At 50.9% G+C, this 18980-nt stretch overlaps 2 protein-coding genes across 3 annotated transcripts in view; one reads left to right on the forward strand and one right to left on the reverse strand.

Annotated features, from left to right (window-relative positions):
• Positions 1–7372, forward strand: part of LOC126541236 (uncharacterized) — a 64650-nt gene extending 57278 nt beyond the window's left edge. Inside the window, exons 2-4 of one of the 2 annotated variants that reach the window (XR_008614712.2) lie at positions 682–744; positions 1274–4917; positions 4959–7372. Coding sequence is in view for 1 of the 2 variants with exons in the window: in XM_050187929.3 (XP_050043886.2) it covers positions 682–744; positions 1274–2659 (1449 nt within the window). In the remaining variant the exon portion in view is untranslated. Of the gene's footprint in view, positions 1–681; positions 745–1273 lie in introns of both variants that reach the window. The other variant, XM_050187929.3, reaches the window with a different exon arrangement.
• Positions 7373–11838: 4466 nt separating this feature from the next.
• The window catches only part of LOC126541242 (sodium channel protein type 4 subunit alpha B-like), a 42078-nt gene continuing 34936 nt past the window's right edge, over positions 11839–18980 (reverse strand). Inside the window, exon 6 of the mRNA XM_050187937.3 lies at positions 11839–14382. Coding sequence (XP_050043894.1) covers positions 14023–14382 — 360 coding nt within the window. The 3' untranslated portion in view covers positions 11839–14022. The remainder of the gene's footprint in view (positions 14383–18980) is intronic.

Consider the following 18980-nt stretch of genomic DNA (forward strand, 5'->3'; position numbering starts at 1 on the left):
GCTCGCAGTAGAGCTTCCACAATTTCGAAAATATGTATCAAAACTTTTTCAAAGCCCTCGCTAAGGAAAACAGGGGAGAGGGGCAAAGTAGGTATTAGACAGAAAGAGAGAAGGGAGGAACGAAAGGCAGGGAGGTTAACCAGTCTGAGAGTCCAGTTTGCTACCCTGCACGTGGAGAGGGGGATGGAGGAGTGGAAGAGAGAAAAAGAAAACATGAGTCTATATCGCACTTTCACATGCACTAAGTTAGGTGCAGGATGTCTACAGTCGGGCACTCAAGTCTGTTGCCTTCAGGTAGTGAAGAGGCGCTCGAATTGCTTTCTGGGTTAATGAACTGTGAGGCCAGGCTCCCAAGATCTTTGCTTCTGTGAATGGCCTATCGCCCAGTCTATTCAAGGTACACTGGAGAGTCACACGTTGGTTATCAGAGCGATAACAGTGGCACAGAAGATTAGTGATGGTCTCTTCACACTTGCACTTGACGCACATCGGTCAGACAATTATTACACTATGTGGCTGACACTAGCTTAAGTACGACGTCCAACATGCGCAGACTTCCTGGTGCGCATGATTAATATTATAAGTATCAACTTCTTCGCAAATAGGCTTGCTCGGTCCTCATAAAAACCTGATGCTGCAAACACGTTTTCTAATAAATGCACCTTTGTTATCCTTTTGCAGGACAAGCTGCTCACGAAGCTGGAAGAGCACGAGCCGGAGCTGGCTACGAGCCAAGAAGAAGAGGCAAGTCTCACACGAACTTTAACATATTTTCGCCCGTTTCGTCACCGGCTTAAAGAGTCGATAAAATTGCAGGTTGACTCCTTCATGATGAAATGAATAAATAAGCCAGTTAATAGCTTTTAGACTCACAGAATAGAGACAGAGAACTGCCGCTGAGGAAGTTCCACTTGCATATGCCACGCACTCTACAGAGAGAGGACTCTGTTGTCTCTAGAAATATACAATATAGGGAGGAGCGTTAAGCGATAAGAAATCTTATAGAGGGAGATAGAAACAGAGAAATTGCTTTTGATTTGGCGAGAGTAGAAGACATGGGTCTAAACACACCAGAAGAGCCCATGTTAGCTTTCTGCGTCAAAAAAAAAAAAAAGAAATAAGCTAAAATGGCCTGCAAATGTAGTAGCCCCACAGTACTGCTAACCACAGAGCCGACCAGTGAAAATCACGAAAAGGCATGCCTTCTGCTGGCGGGGTGTCTTGCGAACGCATTTGCAACAGCGCGCCCAACCGTTTTTTTTTTCTATTCCAGTGCGTGGTCTGCGTGACGGCCAAGGCGAGCATGCAGACATTCCCGTGTGGCCACCGCGTCGTTTGCCGCAAGTGCTTCGTCAAGACCATCCAGGTGGCCGTGTCGCAGCGCGTGCTGCCCCTGCGCTGCGTCATTTGCCGCACCAAGATCGTGCGCCTCAAGCACTCGTCGCACGGCCACGCTACGCCCGTCACGCCGGGAGCACGGGCTCTGCTGGCACCTTGCGAAGCGCTGGGACAGACCCGACCAGCCAACCCCTGGCCGCAGGACCTGCGCGGCCCCGTAGATCCCCTGCCCGCCAGCCACTACCGGCACAGTGCCGAAGCGTGCCGCTTCCACAGGCACCGGAGCTCCGGTGCCAGTACTTTCACGCTAGCGTCACCCGAGGCTGCCTCCGCAAGCAGCAGCAGCAGCATCTCCATCGGCCGCCGCATCTCTTCGCCGCAACCAACCAGTTCAGGTGCCTCGAGCCCAACGTCGAGCTGCCCCGCGAGCCCCGAGGACGCTCCCGAGGTGCCCAGAGGGCGCCGCAGCGGGCTCACTCGAGCCGTCGTGCACCCGCCGCCACCCGTTCGTTCGCCACCAACGCAGCCACCGAAGGCCGCTTGTCCACCACCGCCATTGCCGGCGCGGAGCCCGAGGACCCCGGTTCCCGAGTCTCCAATCGGGACACCAGAGAAAGAAGTGACCAAGTCGATGACGCCGCCGCCGAAGACACCGGCTGCCGCGAAGACGAAGAGTCCGGACGGATCACCGAAAGAACGCTCCGCTCCTGCGCCGGCCAAGACATCACCTGACCGGTCCGCTCCACCTAGGCTGCAACCTCCGCCGCCGGTCAAGTCACCGTCTTCGCCAACGGCGCCGTCAACAACGGCGAACAACGTGGGCGCGGCGCTGTGCCCGGCGGCATTGTCCAGCGTGCTGCTGGCCCCTCCTCCTGCCGAGGTGCGCAGCCGCCGCGGCGGTCAGCACCGAGTAAGCCCGGCGGGCAGTAGCACAGCGCCGACGTTACTGCCGCTCACGGTGCGGCCACCGCCGCCCAAGCCGCGGCCGCCTTCGCGCTTCGAGAGGTTCCGCGACCAGCACGTGCGGCGCCCCACACTGCTGCTACCGATCCCGGAGAAGGAAGAGTCCGAGGCGCTGCTCGAAGCGGCCTTCTGCCGCGTGGCGCCTGGTTCCTCCGACCTGCTGGTCAGCGCCTCTTCGCCCAAGATCGTGCTCCAGGACCGAGCACCTTTGCTCCAGCCGGATTCGCCGGACCGTCGCCGGACTTCGCTGCGCAGCCAGCTGCGTTCCAAGATGGCGGGCTTTCCGAGTCTACTGGGATCGCCGCTGAGGGCGCTGCGAGCCGGCGCACGCCATAGGCGCGTGCCAGACGTCAACTAGACGCCAGCTTCCTCCGACCAACGGAGGCTTGATTGCCATGAGAGGAGGACCTCCGCGCGAAGGCCTCTCCTTCGCGACGGAGGTCCCCGAGGCCAGTCGCGGCCCCCCCGACGACAGCACGGCGAGAGGCCAGCGACGACCCTTCAAAGTAACCCCGCGGCCCCCGCTCAACAAGAGCCGCCACTCGCGCCCTGTAAGGCAGCGGCCGAGACAAGACACCGAGGACCAGACGCACGGCCCGGAGCTGCCCGCGGGGTCCAGCGGACGCGCACAACGAAACCAAGGCGACGATAACGACGCCTGCTGGCTGGCAGCGCCCGAGGCTGCCTCGTGACGAGAACGTGCCAAAGAGGGGCCCCCCCTCCCAACCCCCTGGTGTCTGTACATAGGCAATCTTCCCGTAGTCTTCCCACAGAGTCGTCCACCCGAGTTCAGTATTGAGTGTCGTGCAGCCGAGGCCGCGGCGGCCATACCGCGCCAGTGACATGCTGCATAGGCGGGCGGGAGTGGCATCGTAGGCTCACAGTTGGCGAGCTCCGTTGTCGACGTTATCGGGGTGGTCAGAATACGCGCCAGTGAACGGATATAAAGCCAAAGAAGCAAAACTGCCGAGCCGGTGGAAGTGTGTCTTCAATCAGGGAATAGGATGAATTGGCTTAAACTTTTATGCTGAAGAGAGGGACCAGGAAGGTACCAGCACTGCGCCGACATAGACGCTGGGAGGTATTAAATAAGAGCTAGTATACAAGAGAAGGAATTGCATAGTAATTGCCAAGACATCTCGTGTGGCCTAATACTGATGGCTCAGAACGTGCGACAGCACAGGATGAATCGACTGTTTTCACTCCACTCCATTAGACAGCAAGGTTTGCACAAGCTCCCAATATTATGTTAAATGGAAGGCTTATTTCCTATTCACGGCATCCTCATTCAAAGGGAAATACAGAGGAAGCAATTTATGGCAGGTTCGGTGCTGCATACACTGTTCCAATGCATGTTGATCTTGGCATTCTCCTGGAGCTATTTCAATTGCCACATTCCTTCGCATCAGCTTTCACTACCGGAAACAAAAGAAAGAAAATGAACTGCTAGAGTCGGCTGCGCCTATGAGCGGTTTGCAGAGCTGCGCTAAACTTTTCAGAAAGAAAAGCGTTAGATGAAGGAGCCAGCTTCCTTCGAGCTTTCCATCTGCTCGTCCCTCTCTGTATCTGCGTGCTTCTTGGCTGCGATGCCCGGAGAGAGATCTCCCACCGAAAGAACACCGTCGAAATGACAACGTCTCCGAAGCTGCAGGTGTATTGATATAACGGCGGTTATCCGCAAACACGTAAGGCCAGCTTCGTGCCGGCACTCGTCGGAGCCGTGTTGGGATCAGCAGCGGTGTGGCGTCACTGGGCAGCAGCGCCAGCGTATCGGAAGGGCGGGTTACAAGGAGACCACCCCACGGTCCACATAGAGGACGAAGCCACGCGTATAGCGGGTATGTCGCCGCGCGTTTTCCGAAAGGCGTCCAGTGCCTACGACGCGGCCGTTCAACAGGGTGCAGAAGCACATCAACCGGTAGATCAATCCACTCGTATTATGTCGAAAGAACTCGTTTCCGTTGACTCAGAGTCCTTTGATAATTTTTATTGAAGAATTACGGCTGACTGCGAACTAAACGGAAGTAAAGCCTCTCTATGCTTTCAGGCCGGCCACTGTTACGTGTAGGAGTCCCTTCAGTATTGAGTGTTGCTGTGATCAAGACAAGTATCAGCCATATGTAGGCAGGATCGTTTACCTCGACTCGTGCTACCGTAAGAGCTTCGGTATCTGCAAGGGCGCACTAGAGGCCATTGAGCGAATATATAAGGAACACTGCTAAGATACAGGATCTTTCGGTGACAAGGAGACAAAACCGGCGACATGTCCTGCTTCGCGTGAGACCACCCGTTCAAAGAAACCCAAACTCGGGGGTCTGGTTGTAGGTGGCATGGTAGCGAGCTCAACGTATAATTTTTTTTGTGTGTGTGTCACGTTGGGCCAGCAGCGACCACCCTCCGATGTGCAGGCGCGGCCGCCGCGGACCTCGGCGCAGTCGGTGTGCCTTAGGCCAGTGCTCCACCGTCGGAGTCCCCCACGCTCTTCAGGACTTCTGAAGACACGTCCACGCTGCGCGCTCTTACAAGGCAGTCGTATTAATTCGGTCGCCGCGCCGCGCTGGGGCGACGGCACTTCGCTGACGCAGTCTGCGTGCTTCTAGACGCAACGTCGCACAGGTCGACTGACGCCTACAGTTTGCCAAGTACGGCACGATGAGTGTGTACGGGTTGTCGGTTCACTTGCGTGACGTCACGATTCAAAGCTCGAAGGCTTCGTGTTATCTGTATGCGTGGTATGGGTTGGAGTCGGGCCCAGCACACTTGCTCCGAAGAAGGCGTGACAGCCAGGCGCAGCCTGTGACAGGCGTTCCTCCCGATATCTCGTTGCCCTAAGCTGCTTCTAGACAGTTAACTATACATATATATATATATAGTATCGCAATTTAGAGTCGACCTGTATTTTAACGATACGAAACTAACCGGTGTACTCGGTGGGAACGGTTGTTACTGGTGGTAAGCTACTAAATGGACGGAGGTGCTGAAAATGAAACTACAATGAGTGTGGTCGCTCTTGTTGCCAGAGGGCATCGTGAAACTGGTTCAGCATGGGAGCAAACTATCGGCGGCTTTGCTGGTGAAGTTTCCTTTTGTCTTCAGGGTTGGATGGAGCATGCAAGGATAATGATAGTCACCAATGAACGCGGGCATCCGCATTTCAGCGCGTCATACCACTCAAACTCTGGCGTGTCTGTGGATATGAGAAGAAAAAAATACAGATGCCAGAATCGCATAAGAAATGTTTGACCGGGCACAATACTCGCCGATCCCAGGCTCTCAATACCCAGCTGTGCTTTTCCTGCTCCGTTTTGAGCAGCGGACATACTCTCAAACAGGGAAAACGCACGGACGCGTGCCGAACGAGCAACGCGCTCTCAAAACGACATCTCCACTAGTGCGTGAAGTTGCTTGCAGCCTGGATGGGCAGAATATGGCGTAAGGTAACGATAAAACTGGGCGGCAAGGAAGCATTACAAACTATAATTTTGCATTTTAAACAGGATAGATGTTATAACGAGCGCCCTCAACGGAGATAACACGTTCTCCTAAAGCAGCGCATTTACAGAAGGTACACTGCGTTTTAGGCGTTCGCCTTTGTATCTCTTGAGGCGTTGTTGTTTTCCATGGCTCACAAATGGAGTTCCACGTTGCCCAAAGGCAGATGAATTATACGGGACGTCACAATGGGCAAGAAGCAGCATTTTTTTAAAATCAGCATAGTACAACTTTCTCTGAACTGCCACACACAGTTTGTACGAGTCGCGCGTGCTTTTTTTTCACGCCGACCTGTACAGCGTTTTCCTATCGGGAGCGATGGATTCCCGAAGACCCGCTCGAATGCACACTTCGGTGCACGCTTGCGCACGAACATCGACGCGTTCTCGCAATTCTCCTACGCCACTGGCGATTCACTGCGCGGTCGCACTCGATTCCGCACTTATCACGCCTCCTTTTTTTGTTTGGCATGCTTAGGGCGTAGCCTTCACGTTTAATACTATATCTTCCTTCGTCAGTTACAACATCAGTTTAAGGGATGCAGCCTCAAACATTTTGCCGCATTAATTACTGCTCCCTGACAAAACAATACTACGACATACTCCAGAGTCATCGCCCACCCCAACAACGCCTATATTTCGCTCGGGAATATTTCATTGTAGCCTCTTCCTTGGTGGTGTTACGGCATCTCACCACAAACAGTTAATCGTCTCAGCGTGAACAGTTAATGAACGGAACAGAGAGGAATATAAGCCATGACCATTACTCGACTAACAGCCATGACCCTTGCTTGGAAACTATCTGTCGCCCCATGGAGGAATTTTCATGAAGCGTGGTCATATCGGAGAGTACTACAGCTTGCTTCGGAGAACTCAACGGTTTTTGAAGCGCTGCTTATGCAGTACCATTTACGGATGCAACTGGTCGATCTAGCTCGCATGTACTTTATGCATGCATTCGCGTGGAGAGTGTACAGGTAAACAACAGCCAAATATCCGTATAACCTTGTCAGTGCAGTAGCTCCAGTGTTAAGGGATGGGCAATATCTTAGCCTACTTCACAAAAAAAAAATGATATTCTCCGGAAATGAAGGATATGAATGATCTCAAGAAATGGGCGATGACTCGGGATATCACGGTAATTTAATGATAAAGAAAAGAGAGAAAAAATAACATGCAACCCTCGCTTCTCTGTCGTTGCCTCTTCGGCTATAATTGCACAAACGTGCGCCTAAGCAAAGCCTAACAATGTATGATTCACGATCATCTTCCACTGTTATATATAACGTTGTGGTAGGCACCGTGAACCCCAAACAATGTGCATTTATTACGACGTTAAACACTAAAAATATTCCAGGTCAGGACGTGGGCGATCAGTCGTTCCAGTATATGCGATGTGCTGGGCCTGCTCACCAGCGCGGTGCGGGCGACCGAATTCCCTTGGGAGCGCAGCTGACCGACGAGCGTGGGGACCTCTAACGGTCTCTATCTCTTTCTTCGCGGAGCGTACAGAGATGCTATATACACTCACTACACACTGTTATTCTACGGGGGCAAATAAAGGATGTTAGAGAAAGAAACGACCCCGCAGTGCGTTATTCCTTCATACCAGTGACACAGTGGTACCCGTGTGCTCGGCTGTGCGTCCTGGATGCAGGTGTGCGGCAAGCCGTCACGTATACCGGCCTCCTTTCCTGGCAAGTTTCTCTTTCTCTGCACAGGTGAGAAGTGATTATGCTCGGGGAAAAAATGGGGGGGGGGCAGCAGATTTCAGCGATTTCCTCGGCTCTGAACTCATTCGCCGCGGTAGCAGCATTTTCTTCTCCCCCAGTGAAGACTTGCACCTTATTTGTTTCTTTGGTATGGCTGCCTGCTTCTTCCTCTAATAATTGCGTTCCCCCAATACGAGGAACTGGACAAGAACCCAGGCAAGAGAGACCGAAAAACATCGTTCAGCGAAAAGAGAAAAAAATTCAACAACGATTACGATACTCGTGCCGCACGCTGCAAACGAAGTGAAATGTGGCGTGACTGCCTCGCTAATCTGAATATCGCGAGAGACAGCGCGCGGGTGACGAGCGGGCGTGATTCATGTTCATATGTCTGACAGGCGCTACACTGGCGCCATCTCGTAGCCATCGTCACCGCAGAGCGGCACTACGCTTTTCTTCTCACGCTTTCGCCACACCCTCCTCTTCCACTTTCCGCCTCATGCTTTCACTGTAGCCTCTCCCTCCGCATTCGTCCTCGCGCTCTCCTCGCTTTTCATCCCCCGCTACGCTCCACGTTCGCTCATACATCCTTCGCTCTGCTCATTCGCTCGGTTACGCCGACGACACCAACGCACATCGGTGCTCAACGCAGGAACGGGCACTTAAGAGCTGCGCTCTAAAAATCTCAGGACACGTACCTAAGCGCTTCTCATGAGTTGTGAATGCAAAGGCATTAATGTCCAACTGAATGTTGCTGAGCCGTCCTTCGAGTGATTAACTCCTCGCGGGCAAGTGAGGGCATTGAGACGCTTACACAACGTATGCTTAAGCCTAGTGTGTAAGATACTCGGCTTCTGAACATGGGGTCGTAGGTTCGGAACTCACAGCCGCCAACGCGTATCCTTTCGGATTTATCGTTCTTTTATATACTATAATAATCTTTATGGCAGTTACCGAGGTGAAGTTAGAACGCAGGGGGAGAGCTCGTGCGGACAATGAACGCGCCGATAACATAGGCTTCCGAGAGCGCGGGTGATATGGCGTCGTGGCCAAGGAGGTGTAAAAAATGGTAGGCGACCCTAACCCTTCACTTGGGTGTCTCTTAGTTGCACTCGCACCTCGGCGTTGCTGTTCTTTAGGTTAACTTTAGGCGAATGCAGTGCACGAATCGAGCTCAGAGGCAACTGTTTTTCATTGATTACGCGGTGAAGCATTACGACACCTTCTTGTGTGTAACGTCATTGGTGACGTCATTATTTCCGCTTTCTACTTCCGGGATTCCAGGAATTTCGCCAAAGTGGTGCTCACGTGGCGGGTCTCTAAATTCTACAAGTATGTGCTTTCGTGCGCGGTAATCAGCGATATTTAGTTATTTCTAATTAATCCAGACACTGCAGTAGCTCAACTTGGTAAGCAAACGTATGCTCTGATATCATATATATATAATGAAACCCATGAATTTTCTACTATACTATTTTTCTTTTTTTCTGATTTATTTTCAATTCCCCCCCCCCCCCCCCCCCCCCCCGGTCGTCTGAGGAGATGAACCGGATCGAAGTGCTGCGCAAAAGAGTGTCACTCGATGCTCGTGCCACTAAAAAAGAATCTCCTTGGTCGTGGCCAAGGAGGCTTGAAAAGAATTTGCAGGAGTGGAAGCTCCCGTAGCTTCTTACCAGGAGAAGTGAAGCTAACGATTGCCTCTCCTTCACCTCTGAAACAGAGCCTTGTTGGGTGATGTTCGCTTACGGATTAAGTGATTTGGCTCTGTTATTGTAACGCTAGGCTAATCAGAAGAAAAAAGGAAAGCTCATTGTTCCCAACAAATATAGTGACTTCATCATAGTATCGATGAGTTATCTCCAACAAAATTTGCCAGGATGTTCAGATTTCATAACTAAAACGAGTGATATAGAGATACACGTAGATAAGTATCTGTCTGATGAAATAAGCCCTGGTTATCACGCGGGAAGTGCGAGAAAAGCGCTTCTTCACCATAAGCTAAGTAAGGTCATGTTTTATCGTGCTCCTTTTAAGATGGCGCTCAGGAGTAGCATCTGTGCTGCGGTGCGGCTTCACTTTTGGGACATCATACCACTCCAGCAACTTTTTCAAATGCGTAAGCCTTTCTATGCCTGTCCAAGAGGAAACTGTTCGCCGCGTTATACGAACCGCTATAAAGAAAATAATGTATAAAACAACAGCTTTTATGAAGGCATTGTTGTTACATTTGGTGATGGTGGAATACCAGCCATCTCTAGAACACCATGTAGAGCTGACTTGGCGCGTTGCAGACATGAGGAAAATTTCGATATTGCGAAAATTTAATGCCAAACACACCACATCTCCGTTGCGTTTCGGTGGTCGCGGGATGCACCTTACGTTGAGGCGTTCCTTCACCGATCGAAATACCACCGTTCTATGAAGGCTCCTGCGCTTCACGTCGCGCAACACAGGCAGATAAGGAGTCGTGACCTGATAAGAATGATAAGGAGTGATGAGGGGTTATATGGGTCTCATGACGGTTGATAACGGTTCGACGCGGATGGATGAGGCGCTAGAGAGCGACAAGGGACTATAATGGTCGGATCAATTCTGATAACGTTAATGAGCACTGATACCGGTTGATAAGGGCCGGATCAAGTCCAATGAGGTTGATAAGGACCGATATGGATTGATAAGGGTTTTATCATGTCCGGTAAGGACGATAAGAATTCATAAGGATGGGATCGAGTCTGATAAGGTTGGTAACAACCGATAAGGGTCGGATCTAATCCGATAAGGTTGATAACGGCTACTAAGGGCTGATAATTTTTGTAATGGTCGGATCAACTTTCATAACATTGATCATGACACCGGGCGGACATGGATATGAGCAAGTGACACAACGCTTACGCATACTCAGACAACTCCCAGAACAGTTTCTGAGTATTTTTTATAAAACCTCATTGGTCGTGGCGGTTCCCCTCCCCTACGCAACTCCCCACGCGCCAGCGCGGCAGCAGCTGTTCCCTTTTGCCCGCTCTGCTCCGTCGATCGAAGCGCGCACGTGGCTTGGCGTCGCAGCCAATGGGAATTCAGGTGCCCTTTCGCTGCTACAGACGCCGGTTTCTTTCGCTCAGTGGGCCATTTGATGCTTTCGCATTAAAAAATTAACGCAAGAGAAAATCACACAGCGGAAAGTACCTAGCAAGAAAGTACAAGGATGGCCCACGTGAGTTCTTCGCAAAGAAAGATTCGTAGTTGAAAGGCTCATCCTGGCCTTTTCGAGGCAGTCGCGTTATATCAGCTATTAGACGAGTAAGAACGAATTTTACTGGCGACAGCTGTAAAATTCGGCAGAGACGCTTAAGACTGCTTACGTGTAAGAATGCCAAAGCATTAAATCCAATTGGCGAATTTTTTTTTTCGCGCGATCCTTGTACGCGCAAGCTTCTGCCTGCGTTGCAACTATGCATCGGTAAGGCCAAATCAAAACGCACCAAGCGTCTCAACGCGCTCCTTTGCCTGCGAGGAGTTCATGATATTCGAAGGACCGCTCAGCCGAGCTCAGTGCCGTTCAATATGGACATTAGTTTTTTATACGCTCATTTCACACTATCATGACGTGGCGTCACTTCCTCCCTATTGGCTGGGCCGTCACGAGTGAAATGACGCACGCACTAGGCACACCTTTAAGGCTCATTCACACCAGCGACTGACAGTGGTCGCGCGACCAAGTTGGTCGCAAAGCGACCAGTCGCAAATGGTCGCTTTCTTTCGAAAAGCAACCATTTTGGGCCAGTCGCTCGCTGCTCGATTTTTCAGTCGCGCGACCGTGGTCGCAAAACTGATAAACCAATCAGCGGCGCACCGGAAGTGATCTTTCATGTGTCTACATCCGGCCTCCTCCTGCGTCGCGGCAAATACAAAGTGCATGCCACCATAGATTCCGAGTGTTCTCATTGAGAACGATAATCTCAGGGATCGCGACTTGCGGGTCGCGTTCAGCAGGGCTTGCCGGTATCAGTCGCCTTCGGTCGCTTTTTGGTCGCGAGTCGCAAATGGTTGCGCGACCTCCTCAAGTCGCCGGTGTGAATGAGCCATTAGCCAACGAGAACCATGGAGCCGCCGTGACATCAGGGAAGCGTGCTCGTTTCCCACCCGGTAGGCCCGGGCTCGGTTCCCACCCCGACCAAAACTTAGCAAATTTTCTTTTTAAAGTTAGTGCCCCTGCGGCAATGTGCAGTTGGAGCCGGGTGCACGATATGGCAGCTTTGAAGCTTGTGCGCGGTTTTGCGCGCTAAGCGGGCTCTTCAGACAGAGGCGGCATACGCGTGCGTGTCTGTCGGAAGCCACTGCGGGAACTAGTGTAGCGGACCGAGAACGCGCGGTGTGCCATTCAAGCTGAAGAAATTGTTCGCGACAAGATGGCGGCGTCCGCTGAGACGACCTGCTGTCTTTCGTGGGGCAATAGAGTCTACAAAAGCCGGAAGAACTTATTCGCCTGCGAAGTTTTCTTTGTGAACCCGTTTTCTTTGTAGCTGGTTAACATGGTCAACTTCCGCACCTCGTTATTATTACCCGTGAGCGTATATGCCCCCACTTTGAAGATTCGCGATGCGGGTGTATGAAGCTCGGCGATAATGTTTCCACAGCGCCAAGAATGAGGTCAGCGGCGCAGCTCTCACAGCTGATGATGGACGATCTATAAATAAGAATGGGCGAGTGGCGCTTCGGATGACGTCATCGGAAAAACCTGGCGCGGTGCCAGCTCGCCCAGGTAACGCAGAGCGGACGGCTTCAGCGCCCGACATAACTCGGCGCTCGAAGAGGCATGTAATCAGTTCCGTATCGACGCTTGGAATTAACAGTCCGTGCTTCATCGCTGTGGAGTAGGATGGACGGAGCCTGCCCTTCTCATGATCTTGCAGCCGAACGGCGGGCTAGAAGGACCGAGATGCAACGGAAGCGCCGTCTAGAACAACTTGGGGCTACCGATCCCGAAGTCGTCGCTAATCGCCAAGCCCGGGCCGAGCATGCTCGGAAATACATTCGAGGTAGACGTGTCCATGGAGGCCCCCGAAGAGCATGCAGCTCGACCAGAGACAAGACGAGCTTCCCGTCCTGCCCAGTACCGCGCCCAAGTCAACGCGGAGTCGGCTGAGTGTGCTAAAACATAAGATAAATAACTAAACAAACAATAAGATAAGCAGTTAGACAAACAATAATAAAATAATTAAATAAAATGACGGCATAAATGAGAGAAAGTACGCTCACGCGAAATACGACTCAATTCGTTCAACGAGGGTCGCTGTTTATTTTTATGTTATCATTCTCCCTTAACACTTTCATCAGGGCATGGACATTAAATTGCGCAAGAGGCTGAGTTGCACTCGTCGAGCTTAATTGTTCTGATATCACAGGTACCACGGCGGGACTATAGTGACACTTCCGTCAAGAATGTGTAGAAATGTAGTCGAGACAGTGTGTATAAAGTGACAGCAAGAGAGGAAGCGTACAACTCGTGCGGATGCAAAAGGGCAATTTTATGAAATCGTGGTTATCACAATGCCTCATGAAGCTAACAGTAATGGTGAATACACAGCATACATTCTGCTATAAAGCAAGTCTTAATCACAATTTTTAAAAAGAAGAAAGAAAGGCGCATGCTGCTGTCACACCGCACCTAATGCACGTCTCTTCTTCGAAGATCAGCAGCCTTGCGGGGCGAAAAAAATAAGGAGGGGGGGAGTTAGGGGCAGGGAAGAGATTTCTCCGGCTGCTACAAACAATAGTACATCGCACTAGAACAGTATAATGCACAAAAAAGACAGTTATTTTTTTTTTGATGCTGGGAATGACACGGAAACAGAATCGAAACACTGCTGAACTGGAACCAAACATTAACGCGCTTATGAGAGCAAAAGGAACATAACCACAAGCCCCGCACTGTTTTTCTTCAACGAGACTGGACAATCGTGTTTCGGCCACTTCACAGCTCCCCACGGGAGCGATGCCGTTGATTGCATTTTAAGCACCCTAAGTGAAACGGAGAGAACGCTCTTGAGCTCTCGTCAACATTTAGGCGCATAAAAAAAAAGAAGAAAGTGTTTAGAGAATTGTAATATCATGATATCAAGAGACAACTTGCCCGACAAAAGAGAAGACAAATAAGAGAAAGAAAAAAATCGGAAGCTATGGCGGAACTTTGAAACAGTTTAGTAGTCAGCCTAACAGAGAGCCTTACACTGTAAGAGACAATCGAATAATCTAATTTAACAACAACAAAGAAAAAAAATAAAGAAAGGCTAAATAAAGAAAGAGCAATACGGTCGACAAAAAGTCACAAATATATACAAAGTCGCGCTGGCGCTGTCATTCCACCACAAAAAAAAAATAAAGAAAGAAAAAAAGAGCGCAACGGCCAATGTCTCGCAATAGTTCCACGAGCCAGTCTCCCCGGCTCGCGATATCGTTCTTCACGCGACGGCCGCGTGGTTGGAAGCACCGCCTGCGCGGGGCCCGGGCGCCGGACGGCTTCACCAGTACTGCAGGTTGGTCTGGGTGAGCAGGAACAGCGGGAACGGCTGCAGGCGGTTGGCCAGCGTGACGGTCCGCCGCAGCCGGTGGGCGCGGTACGCCCGCTGCACGGTGCGCGCCGCGCGCTCGAGCCGCAGCCGCTCGCAGCCGCGCACGAAGAACTCGGCCAGGACGAGCGCGGCGCGCTGCTCCTGCTGGCGCTGCATGGTGCCCGACACGGGCCGCATGTCGGGCCGCCGCAGCTCCGGGTAGGCGGCCGCCGCGGCCGCGTCCAGGCTGCTCTGCAGGGGCTCGCACAGGGGCTCGTACACGTTCATGCGCACGCGCAGGAGCGACTGCAGCAGGTGCACGTAGTGGACCTGCGAGCGCGTGCCGAGGTCGCGGGAGTGGTATGGCACCGTTCTTTTTTCCTAATGGATCAACCAAAAAAGACGTTTCGGAGCGCGTAATTAGGGTCTAGCTTCAGTATAGCGTGGCTATAGAGGGTGCCCCCTTCGTGCAGAATTTGACGTTTGGAGTACGAGCGGGAGCACCACAAGAAAAGCTCGCAAACATGGCGGTTTCTGACACCGAAACGTTAGAAAAAAAAGGAATAAGCTCCGCAATTACTGCTCGTCGGAAGTGACGCATGATCGGCCCGAGCGCGGCTGGCTGCGACGCGCTGAGAAAAAGAATATCGGAAGCGGCGTGCTGAGACTAATGTCATAGCAACAATAACCAAGTGCGCGCATTGTACTGCTTAGGTGCTAATTAAACCGTGCTAACAAAGAAAACTATGCAATTGCCAGCCCTGCCGTTCTGCCAACATTTCTTTAGTGGTACGTAATACTCATATATAACAAATTTGGCTAAAGTGAAATGTTGTTACAGTTGGTGTACGCACTGTCCTCGCCATGTTTCTTAAAAGCAGTTCGGTGTTTAACACATTAAGATCTAGCTCTCTTTAGGACACGATTTCTAGCTCGCAAAGACGTAAATTGGTCATGAACGTTGCTAAATCTACGTGATGTTTAGTAAGCGACACTCACACTATTGTTACGTGTCAACAAAACGATGAGCATTCCTTAAACGTTTACCATGAGGTAATCCTCTCATCAGCGCGCGCCCAGACGACGCTGGGACTCGGAATAGACCGTGACGCACAAAGGGGCTCACTTCGAGGCGACAACAGCCGTCGCCCTCTATAGAAGCGGTGATTACCGCGAAGATCACTCTACCCGAACCTGACCCTGACAAACTGAACTAATTGATTAAAGGGGCCAACGTGGAAAGCTACCGTGGGAATAGCGTCGACCTCGGATTCCCAGATTGCTTGCTACGCGCTTGCGCCGTACGCTGGGGCGAAGGAGCAACAACAGGAGGCGGAACGGTGCGACATCGTGGGAGGGATATTGCGACCATTTCGACGATTGTGATTGGCCGAGATACAGTCATCAGATTACCTAGTCTAGTGTCCTAGGGAAGACGACGTTATTAAAGGACCTTTGGGGCAATGAGGAGAGGTGGTGCTGACGTCTCATGTGAACGTCTGATGTGAACTCAGACGTTTAATATTCTCCTACACGGAGTGGGCTTCCGTATCTGGAGCCAGTGCAAATAATGCAAAATAACCCCTTTTTTCTTCATTTTTACTACTGGCCGTACTCATCAATGTGCCGGGAAGATTCCTGACCCATAACGATGTGATTTGTTTTACTGCGTCATCAAGAGCACTCACCAACTTAAAACCGGCGTCATTATCAATGTTATGAAACTTGTTCTGACGATTACATACCCTTATCAGCTCTTATTGGTCGTTAACATATCGGACTATACCGACCTTTATCAACTTTTATCGGTTGTTATCAACCTTATCGGTCTCGATCCATCCCTTATCAGCGCTTATCGGTAGTCATCAACATATCGGAATATATCCGACCCTTATCAACTTTTGTCGGTTGTTATCAACATTATCGGACTCGATCTATCCCTGATCAGCCCTATCGGTCGGTATCAAACTTAATGCAATTGATCAGATCCTTATCAACCCTTACCTGTCCTTGTCAACCTCATCGAACTTCATCCGACCCTTATCAACCGTTATCAGCGCTTATTAACTTTATCAGAATTTATCGCACCTTAACACCTTATCCGTCAGCTTCGACTCACTATAAACCGTGATGAGGTCCATATAACAAGTCATCACTCCTTATCAGCCGTGTCAACTCATTTACTGCATATTTGTCTGTGTTGCTCGACGTGAAGCGCATGAGCCCTCTGAGGTCGGTGGCATCGCGGTTGGCGGAGGAACGCCCCAGCGGAAGGCGCATGCCGCGCGACTACCGAAACGCATCGAGAATGTGGTGCGCTTGGCGTAAAATTTTCGCAAGCTAGGAATTTTCCTGATGTATAGAATGCTCCAAGTCGGCTCGGCATGTGGTTCTAGAGATGAATTTTATTTCACCATCACCAAATCCTTCAACAAAGCCTTAATAGAAACTGCCCTCCTTTGACATTTGTTTTCTACCGCCGGTGCAACAGATTCCTATGATTCAGATAGCTTCATCTTCTGCAAGCGTGGGTGTTTATCCCAGTGGGTAAGGCACTCGGCTCCTGAGCGTGGGGTCGTAGGCTCGAAACTCACCACCGCTAACGCTTTACTGCGATAGCAATTATGTGGACACTACATATGGACACAAGGGACGGCCGCGCGCGCCCGGGCCGCTTATCTTGAAAGTCATCTGCGACGGGAACACAGTCCACCGTGCGTTTTGGCGGCTTAGTTTGCGTTGATGGGAGACGCAGCACGAAGGTCAGTTCGCTCGCTGCTATTCAGGCGCTTCCTCACTCCAGCGCTTCGGCTGCGAGTTTCCGTGGCCATCGAGCGAGGCCTGTTCGTGTTTGCTTGTGCGTGCGTTTCACCATGCTTGTTAACTTATGTAGTGTGCCTATGTTTACAAGCCTATACGGCCGATGAAACTGTATGCTTACTTTGTATAGTTGTCGACTACTTTGCTATCGCAATGATGCTTCGCCTTTCGGGCGAAACTGCGGATTTTTTCCTTTCCTAGTTATTTTGCTTTATACAATAATTTCTTTATAGCGATTCGTTTTACGCGACAGACTGATGGACGGACGCAGGGATTTCTCGATGGGTAGGCATAGAAATGCTTACGCAAGGCTAATAGAGCACGCAATTTATCCAGGAATCTGACCAACCTTCGTCAAAGCCGGTCAACGAAAACGAAAACAAGCAGTCGGGGCTGCGAGTAGGTTTACGGCGCCACGATACGACAGACACTACAGACTGCATGCGGCCACAGGCAAGACGGCGACGACGTGCCGGTCAGCTGCGCTTAGCGCTAGCTTCATCCTGGCCTCAATCTGGCGGGCCTAATTTAATACCTAAATTCTGGTGTTTTACTTGCTTGCCAAAACCGTGACGCGATTATGAGGCATGCTGTAGTCTCGGGGTTCCGGATTAACTTGACCACCTGGGGTTCTTTAACGTGCACACAATGCACGGCACATGGGCGTCTTCAACTGCGTTATTGCGTCCCGCCGCGGCCGGGATTTGACCCCACAACCTCGGGCTTCCCAACGCAGTGTCAAAGCCACTACACCACCACGGCGGGTCTGGCGGGCTTGCTCTCGTGTATAGATTGTAAATAGTGTCTTCTGTGTGAGTTTCTCTATACATACATCAACATTTAAGACATAGTTAAAAGCCGACTAATAAGACAAGACAGGACATGGGAGACAACTGTGGACAGGCGCGCGACTCGCAGCCAGTTCATTTTCCGGAAAACACGAATACACTATAAGCATCAAAACTGCGCCCGGACATGCGTATAGGCATCAGTTTCTCACGCGTAAAAAATTCAGTGAAATATGTTGATCATATCATATCCGCTTCGTCTCAAGCTCGCAGATCTTTCGTTTGACATGTACCAACAAGCACATCAGTCCATTTTACTCAAACAACGTCCGATAGTTCTTCACTAGAGCTATTGCGGTTGCGTGTCCGGGAAAGTGAAATTCTTTAACACATTCAAAGTCGCTTCTAGACTTGCTGTTGCAATAAGGCTAAGAGACAAGTGGTTAGGCACGATGCGGTTCACGGAAAACTTAAGATCCATCTCAATATTTCCTCGTAAAGCGTTTACTTACTTTTTAAACCTTCGCCGGGATATGCCTGTATATTTTTACTGTTGTCATCAAGTCTCGCACTACAGACTTTGCATACATTGCGTAATTACGCTTTCGGTTGCAAAATAAAAAAGGCAAAAGGAAAATGAGTGTCATTGGACGCACCATACGCGACTAGGCGCGTAGAATTAATTTTCAGGAGCGTATTTGAACGGTTCGGTGAATTTCGAGCTAATTATTCACGAGAAGGCACGCTCTTTCACAGAACTGCAACTGCGCGTGGTTTGCCTCTCAGTCTCACTAAGGGGAGCGAAATGTTCATGTCCCTGATTTACGGAGGTGGATGGCTGCGACACAAATCTACGACTTAGCTTCGGGGGCCATCCGGCGCGCGCGGAACTTCCCCACGTACAGCAAGCTGCCTCAGAGCCCTGGTTGCTTTTAATGCAGTCCACTGTCGTTGTTGTCACTGAAAGGCAATCGCTGCATCATAGATTTAAGCATTTTACGTGCCTGTACGAAACAACCTTTTCCGGCGGGACATGCCGCCTTCGTTTTAAGAAAAGATAACACCTTCTACACTCGTTATGATTATAGCAGCGTTTGGCGGCTGCATGCGCATCCGTCCAAGAAATTATGCGCGGAAGCCGCTGCGTGCACGCCGCTGCACCGCGATTGGATGAGACAAGCTTAATCACTCTAGCCGTGCTGCGCAAAAACAGATAAATAATTTCAGTAATGAAAACGGACAGAGAGCGGGGGAAAACAGAAAAAGAAAAAAAAACTCACACCCCTCCCGCAGTTGCTGCGCGAGTTCGTCTTGTTAGCC

Source organism: Dermacentor andersoni, chromosome 2, assembly GCF_023375885.2.
Source record: "Dermacentor andersoni chromosome 2, qqDerAnde1_hic_scaffold, whole genome shotgun sequence".
NCBI classification, from domain to species: Eukaryota; Metazoa; Arthropoda; class Arachnida; order Ixodida; family Ixodidae; genus Dermacentor; species Dermacentor andersoni.